Here is a 13,261-nt window from a genome sequence, read left to right as displayed (position 1 = left end):
CAAAATACTATACTTTATATTAATATCTTCAAATGTAAACCATCTGAAGATATTAGTTAAATCATACGGAGAAACGAGGCGCGTTGACGCTATTTTTCCTTCAATGGGTTTAGCTTGTCTTGGCCAATAAAGAGTCAATTCAGTCTGGGAGGGGCTAGGTAGACAGGCAGCCGCTGGCTAAGAAACTGTGTATAAGTAGAGCGCTGCCGTGTGGTTGTAAACTAACCTTCAAGGTTCTCTTTTTAGGGTGCTTGTGTCCTGGGAATCAATGCTGAACCAGTCACGATCAAGAAAATCGAGTGTGCCATCATTGATCATGGATTTGAGCAAGGATGGATTACACCACAGGTACAGCAGTCTTTTCTTGTTTGATAACGCTATCTTTGATCGTCTTTATTCAGGAACTTTCTGTTATGGATGAACATTTGTCAGACTTTATATAACAAAATTATAGAAGTTTTGATGGCCCTTGTTCCTGTGAGGGGCATGAAGAGCAGTTCAATAGTAACTTAATTTTAGATTTCTCCCTCATTTCAATCTTCTACTTTCAGATTCCTGCTCATCGAACAGGGAAAAAGATCGCCATCATAGGGAGTGGACCTTCGGGATTAGCGGCCGCTGCACAACTCAACAAGGTACGCGATAAAGATTGCTCTGAACAGACAAAAATCATAAACACATAAACGAAAAATTTACCCTGAGCCGTAGCATTAGTTTCCTTCGCATTCTCTATTTGAGTGGTCTCACAATTCTTCCCAAGTAGAAGTGCTGAAAAATTGACTAGGCCTCTATTTGTGTTATCAGCCTAGGCCAGCCATGCAAATCGTGGCCTCTAAAATTCTCGTCAGTTATTGCGCAAAAACAGAGCCCAATAATTGATAGTTAGCAGCCGGGTGTTTATAGTCAGTTAAAGTGGTTATGATTTCTTTTCCCCTTCTATTCTGTAGGCCGGTCACTGGGTTACAGTGTACGAGAGAAACGACCGATGCGGTGGTCTGTTGATGTATGGTGTGCCGCCGATGAAGCTAAGCAAAAAGGTGAGCTCTGACGTTAAAAGGCTGAAGTTTGTTCAAGTCCCGGGGATCAGAGAGCCTGAGAGAAGAAAGTGTCTTGCCCAAGAACAAACCCAGCCAGCGAAAGGCTTCCAGGGCCTCTTAATTTAGAATTCAACAAACTAACCATTAGGCCACCGCCCTTGTCACTTGCATTCTGTAGTAACCATGACGACTTTCAATTTTAACGCCACAAATAATGAAATGACCTTTCTGGGCAAGCACTCGATGGGGCGAATTAGACGGCACGATGTTTCCTACGATTATCGCATGCGACACGCTTTTGCCATGACAACAACACGAATCACGTCGTGTAAATCAACCTTCCACATCCCTACAACAGACATGTGCGTCTCTAAGTGGTCCTAAGTCATGTCGTAGGCCAGCCTGAAGTAAGCTTGTTGCATGCGAGATAGTCGTACTTTGTAAATCGGCCCTTTCAATTCCAAACACCACTTTCGATAAACTACAAAATTGAGTCTGTAGTTTGACGCCGACGCCTTTCTTTGCGCGCCCATTTTCAGTTCCCTACAAGAAAAATAAGTGTCAAAATGTTCTGCACTGATGGCATGAAACGTCTCGTGCAATGTCTCTGTCATTTCACCAAATATTTGGTGCTTCTGTCTTTTCGTGCACGAGTCGTACACGAGTAAAACCAAACAGAAACACTATTTGGATCTTTGTAGTGCAGCGTCACCAGTGGGAAAGTTCGAATCCTACAGACGTCTCTCTCATGCGGAATGTGAACGTGCCCGTGTAATGATGATACCCCCGTCTGAATTATGAAATTTTTATTGCCATAGATTGTCCAACGTCGTGTCGACTTGTTAGCGGCCGAAGGAATCAAGTTTGTTAATAATGCTGAGGTGGGAAAGAACGTAGATGCACAGCAACTCTTGCAGGATAACGACGCTGTCCTGTTGACCGTGGGCTCAACATGCCCACGTAACATCCCTTTGCCAGGTCAGTATCTACTCGTCTTAAATGCCACATGTCGATAGAGCTGCGAAGAGAACACGACGAACACTTTTTTCGTTGAATTGTTTGTTTTGTTGTTTTCTTACGTGAAAGATTTTCGTTTTAATTTTAGGCCGTGATTTGGAGGGAATCCATTTCGCCATGCAGTTCTTGGAAACGTGCCAGAAAAGGCTCATGGGTAACTATAACCTGCCTTCCCTCGACGCCACTGGATTGGACGTCGTCATTATTGGTGGAGGCGACACCGGAGTGGACTGTATTGGAACTTCACTTAGACAGGTACACTTCACAGTTGTTACATATAGGGGATATCTTAGCTAAATCGTCGCGTCTGACCAATCATAACAAACGCAAATGACGCGATAAACCAATCAAAACTCGAAACAGAAATCGCGCGCGGCCGGCGCTAAGCGCGGGAAAACGCGCAACCGGTGCCAAGCGCGGGAAAACGCGCGGAAGGTTTAGTTTTAATTTGGTTTGGAAAGCAGCAAGGTTCCTCTTTATTATAATTCACGTGAACAGCTGCTTTGCTGGGCAGAAGTTCCGCGCGGGAATGAAGTCAGTACCTGTGGAGTGAACTGCAAGGAACTCGTGTTAGGTATAAATCTTTTTATTTTTTATCCTTTAGAATGCCAAGAGCATCACCAATTTCGAAGTGTTGGGCACGCCTCCCAAGTGTAGAAGTTCTGGCAACCCATGGCCTCAGTGGCCAAAAGTCTTCAGAGTTGAATACGGCCATGAAGAGGTATGCACTGTGTAATTCAAAATAACAATTGGCTCGAGCCTGAAGGTCTGCGTTGTTCCGTTTCTTGTCTTCTCTCTGAAGTCGGGTCAACGCGCCGAATAATTTTAGTTAGTGTTGAGAATCCGTGCGATCAGGCTGATGGAGAATCTTGTTATATCTTTCCTTTCTCGGCCCATGTTAACTGCTGTCCTTTGTTTTCCACAGGCCGCTATAAAATATGGAGCAGATCCTCGTGTGTTCAGCATCATGAGTAAGGTATGTAACTGAATGTTAATCATTAAATAGATCTCCTTGTTTGCACCCTTTTGTTTAACTCATTTCTATTCTTAAATTTGTAAACTTTTCTGTGTTTCCAGGAATTCATAGGAGACGAAAAAGGCCATGTTAAAGGCATAAGAACAGTGGAAATTAACTGGGTCCAGGTAAAAATATCGTTTTTTAGACTCTCAAACTTAGTAGGTATATATGGCAAGATATAGAAGTGCGTACGGACAAATGAAATGTACTGTTTCCCCGATCCCCACCCCTCTCAAAATATCCTTGCTCCCGTTTCGTAAGGCTAAGCTAAAAAGAAACTTTTTATAATAAGGTCTCGTAATCCCGTAAAAATATCCAGAACTCCACGAGCACTGCCATTACTTTGGTTGTCTTTTTACCAAATTCAAGAGAAGGTAAATAAATTACGTAACTAGAGCAAACTTTAATCTACAGGATGCCACCGGAAGGTGGACAATGGAAGAGATTCCTAACTCGGAAAAAGTCTTCAAAGCCGACCTTGTGATTATAGCGGCAGGATTCTTAGGACCTGAGAAAACACTGGCGGAACAGTTTGGAATAAAGAAGGTAAGACATTGATGCTTTTACCCTATGCTTTGTTGTTTTTGTTTTTTTAATTCTTTTCTATATTGTTGTCCACAGGATCCCAGAAGTAATTTTGCAACTGAAAAGAACAAGTTTCTAACAAGTGTTCCCAGAGTATATGCTGCAGGAGGTGAGATGTTAAATGTTTAATTTTTGTTATTACTTTTGTTAGAGCGGTTTTCCTTGGGTCGTACGTGCGGCCCGCTTGTGTGGTTTTCTCCCCACTTCCCCTCCCCACTCGCTCCACACGTTTTCCCCGCTTCGTGCCGGCTCTGTTTCTTCGGTTTGGTTTCTGGTTGTCTGTGTTCGTGTTGGCTGGTGTCTGCTTTGGTTTTCGCACTCAATTGACTCTCTATTAAAGTTTTTGCGACTCACAATTTTAGAATTTGGAATTTGGGTTTTTAGGATGAGGGGGGGGGGGGGGGGGGGGGGGGGGCTCTGATAATCATCGCCTTTTCTTCCAATTGCCGTTCCTCGTGCTTCTTCACGACCAAGCGGAATAGGTTATCTCGTTTGACTTTTTGATTCCAGTAACTACATTTCTTGTTGTTACTGTCGTCTTTAATTTCCCAGTAAGTGTAAATAAAAATGCAAATGTAAATGTTGTTTATAGTGGTCATGCACTTAGCTTCGAGATAGCTAGTTTACAAGCATGCCACTGAAACACTGACAGAAAACGAATATTTTGAATGAGCGTAACAAGGTTAATAATCCCCACTGGCAGGAGGCAGACCAGTTGGCTATATACAAAGCGTGATCTAGAATTTGAACTCGGGTCTGCCGAGAAACAAATCCAGCTGGTAGCCTGTGTACAGTGCACAGGCTACCAGCTAGTGGCAAGGGCAGGTCTTGAACCGGGGACCTCCGGATAGCCTTCGACGTCTCAAGCCCAGAGATTTCTTTGCGGCTAGCTTTATATGATCACCAGAATGTGGAAAACCAATAGACGAATTAAATTTTTGTTTTTTTTTTCTGTTTTAGATTGTCACCGCGGTCAATCACTGATAGTCACAGCTATTTCTGAAGGAAGGCAAGCCGCTCGACAGATCGACCTCGATCTCATGGGTGAAACCTCACTGGCAGGTCCGGGGGGCCAAATACTTAGCATTAAACCCATCCCTACAGGAATCGAGTCAATGGCTTGAAAGAAAATCTGCGCCGCACGGAAGAAGAAGCCGATAACGATTTATGGGTTGCAGTGATAAAAAAGATACTGATATTTGCAACCGTCTGTGGACACCTTAATTTAAAGATGAATTTTATTCCGGCATTTTTCGCGAAAATAATTTGTGTTAAGGTTTCGCGTAAGAGGTGTTTATTTTAAAGTCATTTTATTAAAAGAAAAATGCTAAAACATGTTTATAGAGTATATATAATTTGAGTTAATGTCTAACTTAAGAGGAAATTTATTGTATTATAACATCGGTTCTAGGGTATTAATTTATTTCCTTAACCTTTGTTGGTAATTTATTTGCTCTCTTTATATACGAAAAGTTTTTCAATTTATATTTAACGGTACGAAGAGAAATATTAAAAATGTTGGAACTCGAGAGGTCATCAAATTATCAAAAACGAGAAAAATTTTGATTGAAAATTACTTTATTTCCAAAAAATTATATTTCCGTCGTTGCAAAATGCGAATTTTGTGCGTCGTGTCTTTGTTTATAATGGGTATGTATTTGACAGGCTTTTTATATTTGATATTTAGTAAGAATCACGGGTGATTATTTTTTAACTTATTTCATTGTAGCAATACGACTGAGATAGAATGAAATAAACTGAATACTGAAGTTTGAGTGCACTATTAGCATTAAAAAGCCCATTCCATCGTGGCTCTTCTTAGCCTTCTGTCTTTACCGAAGTCGAGTCAGCAATGGGAAAGAGGGACCTCTACTATCATATTTATTGTTGGAAAAGCTGTAGAACATATCTTTAGCAATGTAGTATTGATATTATTTTATTATTATGTGATGTATATGGATGAGAATCAATCTTGTTTCTTGGAATTAAGTGTTATTAGTAGAAACTCAGTCGTGTTCTGGTCCGCGATCTGATTGGTTCTCCTTTGTTCTCCCGGCTCGCGCCGCTCTTGGGGTCTTTTTGGCTGCATCATGTTTTGGCTCTTCTTGGTCTCGCCTCGTTCTTGGCGTGTCCTCGGCCCTCGGACTTTCGCTCATCTCGCTCCTAGTCTAATTGTTAGTTAAAGCTTCTGAAACTATTGGTTATCGCACGAACTTTGGACAACCTTTAGTAATACAGTAGTACGTGTACTGGTTTCATATTTTTTATCGTACTAACGGAGTTGTTACTGATCCCCGAAAACCCGGGAGTTTGATTTCGTTTCGTGAAATGGGGAAATAAACATTGGGATTAACTATTATACTGCGAACTAGCAATCTTTCTTCTCGCGCATTTTGTTCAAAAGAGACGATGTCAAGTCCATGATTTTCCAGTTCTTGTTGGTACACACACTAAAAGACGGAATCCATTTTGACTTCTGATTTCGTGCCACTTGCATTTGACTCCCAATTTTGTTGAATCGTTTGGAGACAAGTTGTCGACAAAACGCTGTTGAGCGCCCATTACTTAGCCGACGTGGCCGGGGTCAAAAGAAGCGACACGTGAAACAGACAGTTGACACCGGCGGTGTAGACTGCCTTTGTCACCGCAGGCTACGTTGATCAGACGACCATTACAGACCCATAGGCTGGTTTTTTGATTCGGGTAGGTAAGGAGTTGTAAGCAGCAGACTCGCTTTTCGGCGGGACGGAGCTTTCACTTCAGAAGGGCTGTTGGAAGTTTACGACCTGAATGATAGATACGTGAAAAATTGCTTTTCATTTCATCTTGAAAGTGCTTCATTTCACATTTTAAAACTAGAACACTGAAAAAGTTGCCGGGCTGGGCCGATGTGCCTAAGGGAAATGGTGAAAACTATTGTACTCATCAGACAGGACCCACCACTATCTAAAAAGACAGGTGGTCTCTTCGTGTAACCCTTCCCCTCCCCCCCCCCCCGCCACCTGAAAAGACGGTTTCTTGTTTGTATAGCCCCTACCCTATCAGCAGTAGAGACTAAGAAAAAGATTCAAACATCCTTGTGCCATTTCTTCAGCAATACAAGCTTCATGCACACCGAATATGAAAGTCTCAACTCAAATTTTGACGCCAGTAAATTTTGTCCATTTGGCTAATCAGACAGGTGGTATCTTGCATAGTCCTCCTACTCCTACACATGGTGAGTCCTCGTCGAGTACACTTCCCTAAAGGCTACCCACGCCGCTACGTCCGTTATTGAAGAAGAGTTTCCAGTTGTATTAACCGAGCTTAACATTCTACCGCAGTACTACCAAGGTGCACACGGGTTTCATGGATGTTAAGCCCGGGCCAAACGAGGATGAAAGTTGATGAAAGTTTTCGTCAACTCTCATCGACTATCACTGATATATTCGGGCCAAACATGAAAAAATGTGTATCATACATGTGAACACGTTCAAAGTCGATGAGAGCGCACGAGAGTCGATAAGGGTGCATGAGAGTTCCATGCCAAACGAGAGTGCGAGTGTAAACTCTAATCAACTCTCATCTACCTTTGGCCCTGGCTTTAAGAAGCGCAAGGTCGCACAAGTTCGTCCGAACCCACCGACCGCTCCCAGACATCGATGCCATTACAAACCGAAAAAAAAATGTTTGCAGTGGAAATATTTTCAGATTTTTCACACCCCCGCTTCAAGAAAATAATAGACGTTTCCCGAAACGTCTGGTTTTGTTTAAAAAAAAAACTATCTATGCACTTATGCACTAGGCCAAGACAGATTTGCTTGCAAAATCATAAAAGTTACTCTATTTAAAGCCAAAAAGTTGCTAAAATGCTGCCCAAAAACCCAAAAAGTGGCTACTAAAACTTCAAAATGTTGCTACTTTGATATACAAATTTCATACATTTCGTCCGCCATTTTGAGGACAGATATACGCTGCCGACGCTGGGTATACCAGCCAAGAAAGCTTGGGCGACCAAGCAGTGTAGTGAACCGAAAATAACTCGGGACGAAGTGGGCTTATATTCCTCTCAACACCTCCTCACCCCGTTCCCTCTAGTATGCAAAGTATCAAGTTTTTACAAAAATAGATGTTTCCTTTTCAAAATTTCAACCACATGTTAATTTTTGTGATTCTTATTAGGAATATCAATACAAAGATGCTCAAATGTTGCTCAGAATAGCCAAAAGTTGCTCAAGGTTGCTAAAATTGGAAAAAGTTGCTCCAAACGCCAAAAGTTGCTCAAAAGTTGCCGAGCACAATCTGTCTGGGCTTATTATGCACTTCAAGCATAATTATTGAACATTTATTGTAACCATTGAGTGCTACGCAACAAAACCCTATTTATGTGACATTTAATTCAAGAAAATAATAGTCCGTCCCTTACTCGAGTTATTCGGTAATTCTTAAATATTCCACTGCTTAATTACGATCGTTATTGTATAAAAAAAGCAGAAAGTTAAGGGCGGCACGTGTCTTCCTCCTATCGAACAGATGGCTTGTCTAAAACCGGAAATGGTTTCAAAATGACTACAACAAACACTCAGTTAACTCACTTGATAAAAAGAGAGTAATCTGGAAACGAGCTCAATTAACTAATCCCGCGTGCACTGCGTCATTAAAGCTTATTGTGACGTCAAATCTCACTTCGTTTTCTTTCGCGGAACGAACAAGTTGTGCGTTCATCGTGAGAAGAAAAAAGTTTTGTTGTAAGCATGAAGTTTGTATATCTGCTTACGGCGCTGACGTTTTTCTTGTTGTTATCATATCTTACGTATCCTGCTGAACGAGAAGGTAAGATTTTCTTGTGTTTTCAAACTGGATTCTCTTTTTTCTTTTTTTTTTTTTTCGCGCTGTAAAATTTCAACCCGAGAAACTGAAGAACGCGCTGTTTTCATTATAAATTTTTTCTTTTCCAAACACGTCAAACACTCCGTATTCACTAAAAAAGAAAAGAAACTGACGCAAGCCAAAGAACGAGTACTTGTTCACGGATGGCAGATTCCACAAACAAACAAAAGTTGTTTCAAGTCTTTCGGAAAACCAGACAACTGCGGTTGTCATGGAGATCTTCACGGGGCAACGCGCGCGCGAGCGTTTTTCTTATCTTGTTGTAAGCGCGCACTTGAACGGTTACATTTAAGTTAACATCTCGTCGAAAGTCATAGTTTTCTTTGAAATGGCGTTCTTTTTTTATTTGTCGCTCTTGGTATTATGTCGCTGTTTGTTATCGACCTCACTTTGGGTTCTTAACGGCTACATCAAGGGAGAATTTTCATTTCTAAAACAAGAATGCATAACGTGACAGTTATGGCATCATTTTATTGCAGAAACTCCCAAACCTGTTGAGAAACAGGACTTCTTCTATGTGGATTTCACCCGTGGAACGACCATCGTCGGAAGCTGGCTTGACAAGGTTGGTGTATTTGTGTAAAAAGTCAAGTAAGGCGGGCAAACCCACCCATGATGTCGATAATTTGCTATAATAAAATAACCTGGTGTTTCCTCTTTATTTTTACAGGATTATGTGCTTAAAATGCAACTTGGATCTATCAAATTGGATATGAAACTGATATTTGAATTCACTGAGAGCAAGGGCTCGGTAGAGATCAACAGCACACCCAATGATAACAGGACACCCAAATATGGCAAGGTATTAAACTTTCACGTTATCGCAGTAAGGCTTACAATTTTCTCTGTCGTGTAACCTTAATGTATTTGATGTCAAGCTTTAATAAAAACTGCTAAAATAACTTTTATCTAGCCATATTAACCTTTTGCCGGTATACGTAGCGATTTTCTTATTTCGTCTCTCTCATTATTATTGTCAGATGCACAGGTTCAAAGAATCCACTGAATATCCCCGAAATGCCACATGTCGCATTCACGAAACATTCAAACTCGTGATCTCCAAGCTTGCTGGCGAAGAGTCTGGGACTTTACAATGACAACCGCAAAGCAGACATGGACCAAATGTTATGACATGGCAGTTACAATTACTAATGGCGTTTGGAAAGGAATTGCATGGAAGTCTGGGTGGATCGGCGAAACTGTTACCTGGCTGGCTGATAGGGCATGGTATGGAGTCAGATGCTTGGTTGATAGGGTCTGGACCGGAGGTAAATGGCTGGCTGCTAGGGTCTGGAACGGGTTAACCTGGATGGTCGAGAGAGCCTGGAATGGCGTGACATGGATGGTAGACTGGATTTCACATGGCCTTGTATGGATGACCGAGAGAGCCTGGGATGGACTGGCATGGATTGGAAAACTGTTTCTCCCTGGAAACTACGTGACTGATGCTGTTGTCAAGTTTTATAATGGATATCTGGACAGTAAGTGAAGAACCTCTTTGTAGTCTTGAGATTCAGATCCTCAATTGTTATAATATATTTAACTGACGCAGGAGCGTGTGCAAGGTTACTTACTTCCTTGTCAATGGAGTTTTCATACGCTGATAAAAGTAAAGACTAAAGAGCTGATTATTTCAAGACAATATGGCGCGTTTTTACAACTGGTAAACATTTAAAACACGCCCCTTTATATCGAGTGCACCTAGTTTTGATTTTCCTCTGTTTTGTACTGTCAAGTCTTTTCTTTTCAATTATTTTTTACTTCTTTATCCCAACAGAACACGTTAAACATGTTAAAGCTGGAATTGCTGTCGCAACCTGGCAAGATGTCTTCTACATCATGTGTGCTGTCATTGCTGTAAATTTTGCTCTCCTTGCCATTTACCTGTTGGTTAAATCCACATTGAACTTCATTCGACGATTATGGTGAGTTGTGTACGAAATTCAGCGAAACGAAAATCCTTTTGTCTCGTTTCCAGATTCCACTCTTACTTTCGGTATGATGACGTCAGAGCTTCGCTGACGTTTTTCCTAGCTACTTCGTTCTTCATGTATCTCAAGAATTCGTGTATCTCAAAAATTTCTAGAAAGATCATATAATAGGCGCAGAAGAACATAATCTAGATTACCGTATTTACTCGAATAAGCACCGCCCTCGAATAAGCGCCGCATTTGGGACAAAGAAGTTAATAGGCGCCGCCGCGGAGCGGAATATTTATTAAAGTTGGCAAAAATCAATTTCCGAATAAGCACCGCATTCCCGATGCGGCGCTTATTCGAGGCATTCCATAAAACTAAAAACAGTAATAAATTCCCACCTGGTGCCCCACTCCCAAACGCCCCAAGTTGGGATAAGAGTATGGGAAAAGGCGAGCCCGGAGGCGGAAAGGAGCGGGAGCTATAAAGGCACAAATCTCAGGTGTAGCCATTTTGTAAATTCGTCTGAGGGGAGGCAGTGGAATTCAGCGGAACTTAGAACGTATTCTCGATGCCTGGCGTTGTTTAGAACGAAGATTTCATGTGAAAGATATGAAGCTAGTAACAGACTAGTTTATACTAAGGTAGAAATAATTATGCACAACAATTTCTTATCCGAGTCGAGAAAATATACTTAGAAGTTCAGCAAGCTATGGGCAAAAGTGATATCTCAAAGCGAATTAGTGGAATTCAGCGGACTTTCCAAAATGTGTGCTCGGTGGATTTGTTAGGAAAACTTTTCATAAGATACCGAGCAACTCCTTATCCCTGGGCTTCGACAACTCGTAGGGTTCCTGGCTTAAGGAGGGGCTTATTCCGGAGGCTTATAAGCAATTTCAAGACTTTCGAAAAGAGCTACGTAAGAGTTATCCGAAGTGTTTTTAAGTTAAAAAGCAATACAGAACGTTTAGCACTGTTAGTATTTATCGGAGAGGGGGGCTTTGTCCGGGGGTTTTCGGAGGAACATCTGAGGAGACGGGTTTAACAGGCTTCTGGGGGGGCTTCGGATTCTCGGCATTTGAAGAAGTATCACAAAAGCTCGTCATCAAACATGAGTCATCGATATCTTGTACACGATTTTTCTCAATTAACTACTCGAAGTCCTGTCGGATTTACTCTTAATAAGTGTTCCCCTGAATAAGCGCCGCATTCCAGATGCGGTGCTTATTCGCGGCATTCCAAAAACTAGAAAACAGTAATAAATTCCCACCGAGATGCCTTACTCCCAAACGCGGCAAGCTAGGATAAATATGAGAAGAAGGAGTCTCGGAGGTGGAAAGGAGCGGGAGTTATAAAGGCACAAAGTTGGAGCCAACGCTGCGGGGAGGAGGGTTTTGCGATTATCAGAAGTCAGTCGTCTGTTTAAACGAAGATAGTGAGAAACAGGACTAAGCAGACTTATTTATACTGAACTAGCCCAAAATTACGGACCGTTAACTCCCTCGAGTATATACGGAAGTCAGCGAGTTAAACAAGTGGAAAGCCCAAAGGAATTAGGGGCGCTTGTGCTTGGGGGCTCCCAGTGAGAATAACACTACAAAGCAACTCTAAAACAGCCTTCGAAATTTCTTTTCATCAAAAGCGATGTTTCGCAGTTCAATATGTTTTAACGCTTGCCCATTAATTCTTCAATCCAAAATTCTAACAGTTCTTACGTAGTTCTGTTAGAGTTGTTAAGGTCGTGATTTTTCCAGGGACAACAAGCGCAACTTCTCTCTTCCGCAAGGGACGAATACTGAAAATCAAAAGGCGCTCTTTTAAGTTACTGTTAAAGCAGTGCGTATAGATTAGATTAAGTGCGGCGTCCGATTTTTAAATAAGCGCCGCCCTCGAATAAGCGCCGCACTTGAGACGCAAAAAATTTAATAAGTGCCGCGGCGCTTATTGGAGTAAATACGGTAAGTACTCCTGAAGGCGCCAATGATTATACGGAATAGCACCATCCGTCAAATTTACCATTAAATTCCCAGAAGTAACCCTACAAAAATTTGATAATTTTTGGAACGTTATGCGGGAAATCCCGGTCTCAATCAAGTACTTCAAGTGTAGGAACTGCCTACAAAAAACAGTTTTCTCCATGCTGGTTAAATGAACACAGCATTTTTGTCGGCGTATTCCTGGGACGGCATTTTAAACGAACTTAGCCTGAGTATCAGCCTACTCTCCCCCTCCCCTTGGAAGGCCTGATACTCAGGTTAAAACGAACTAGTTGCCTGTTGCTAAATTCTAAGACACATTAGTCGGAATCTAGGAACAGTAGAAAGTCGAAATCTCTTTTTTTTGTTATCAAAACTAACTCATTTCCTGGTTTCTCTTCTTGCAGGAAAGCTCGCAAAGACAGGATAGCTGCTGCCAATTTACCGCCAGCTCCGAACAAGCCAATATGGCGACCAAAGCCAAAGAAAAAACATAAGAATAAGAACAAGAATAAATGGTAGTGGCCACGTTTTTGAACTGTTCACTTTTTTCACTGCAAATAAACGTTGTTGTATTTTTTTATTAAAGATTTCTTCTTTGAAGGAAAACGAAGTTTAAAAAGTAATTGAAACGAGAAGTTTGTCTGGGATTTCGCTATTAAAGTGCACTGGTTGTATTTTTCATATGTTGTATGCATGGTCGTTTGTTTAAGATACAAACTTGTTAACCCTTGTGCACCCCTCGCGTTATCCTATTTTCTTATCGGTTTTATGTTTTTCTCCGCATTCAACGGCCGGGTCGAAGAAAATACACGAAAACAGAAGGCAGTTTTATAAACCATT

At 41.6% G+C, this 13,261-nt stretch overlaps 3 protein-coding genes across 5 annotated transcripts in view; 2 read left to right on the top strand and 1 right to left on the bottom strand.

Moving 5' to 3' along the window:
* Positions 1 to 5,426, top strand: part of LOC144657317 (uncharacterized) — a 67,833-nt gene extending 62,407 nt beyond the window's left edge. For both annotated transcript variants that reach the window (XM_078517654.1, XM_078517653.1), the window contains 11 exons: positions 247 to 348; positions 552 to 635; positions 948 to 1,037; positions 1,856 to 2,015; positions 2,143 to 2,309; positions 2,659 to 2,775; positions 2,980 to 3,030; positions 3,132 to 3,197; positions 3,487 to 3,618; positions 3,694 to 3,766; positions 4,618 to 5,426. In XM_078517654.1, coding sequence (XP_078373780.1) covers positions 247 to 348; positions 552 to 635; positions 948 to 1,037; positions 1,856 to 2,015; positions 2,143 to 2,309; positions 2,659 to 2,775; positions 2,980 to 3,030; positions 3,132 to 3,197; positions 3,487 to 3,618; positions 3,694 to 3,766; positions 4,618 to 4,781 — 1,206 coding nt within the window. In that variant the 3' untranslated portion in view covers positions 4,782 to 5,426. The remainder of the gene's footprint in view (positions 1 to 246; positions 349 to 551; positions 636 to 947; positions 1,038 to 1,855; positions 2,016 to 2,142; positions 2,310 to 2,658; positions 2,776 to 2,979; positions 3,031 to 3,131; positions 3,198 to 3,486; positions 3,619 to 3,693; positions 3,767 to 4,617) is intronic.
* The window catches only part of LOC144657331 (uncharacterized), a 59,111-nt gene that overhangs the window by 30,516 nt on the left and 15,334 nt on the right, over positions 1 to 13,261 (bottom strand). The gene's annotated exons all lie outside the window — the stretch shown is intronic.
* Positions 8,313 to 13,047, top strand: LOC144656972 (uncharacterized). Of its 2 annotated transcripts, none has more exons than XM_078517234.1 (4): positions 8,313 to 8,469; positions 9,006 to 9,091; positions 9,197 to 9,328; positions 9,507 to 9,757. In XM_078517234.1, the coding sequence occupies exons 1-4, from the start codon at positions 8,391 to 8,393 to the stop codon at positions 9,621 to 9,623; spliced, it is 414 nt and encodes a 137-aa protein (XP_078373360.1). In that variant the 5' UTR covers positions 8,313 to 8,390; the 3' UTR covers positions 9,624 to 9,757. The 2 variants fall into 2 exon arrangements, with proteins under 2 accessions (XP_078373360.1, XP_078373359.1); XM_078517233.1 differs by lacking the exons at positions 8,313 to 8,469; positions 9,006 to 9,091 and adding exons at positions 10,304 to 10,451; positions 12,826 to 13,047 and having other exon boundaries at positions 9,507 to 10,007.

The sequence above is a fragment of the Oculina patagonica genome, chromosome 6 (genome assembly GCF_052425735.1).
Source record: "Oculina patagonica isolate OP01 chromosome 6, crgOcupat, whole genome shotgun sequence".
Taxonomy (NCBI): Eukaryota; Metazoa; Cnidaria; class Anthozoa; order Scleractinia; family Oculinidae; genus Oculina; species Oculina patagonica.
The sequence above is the reverse complement of the archived record's forward strand: the minus strand, read 5'-3'. Positions and strand labels throughout refer to the sequence as shown.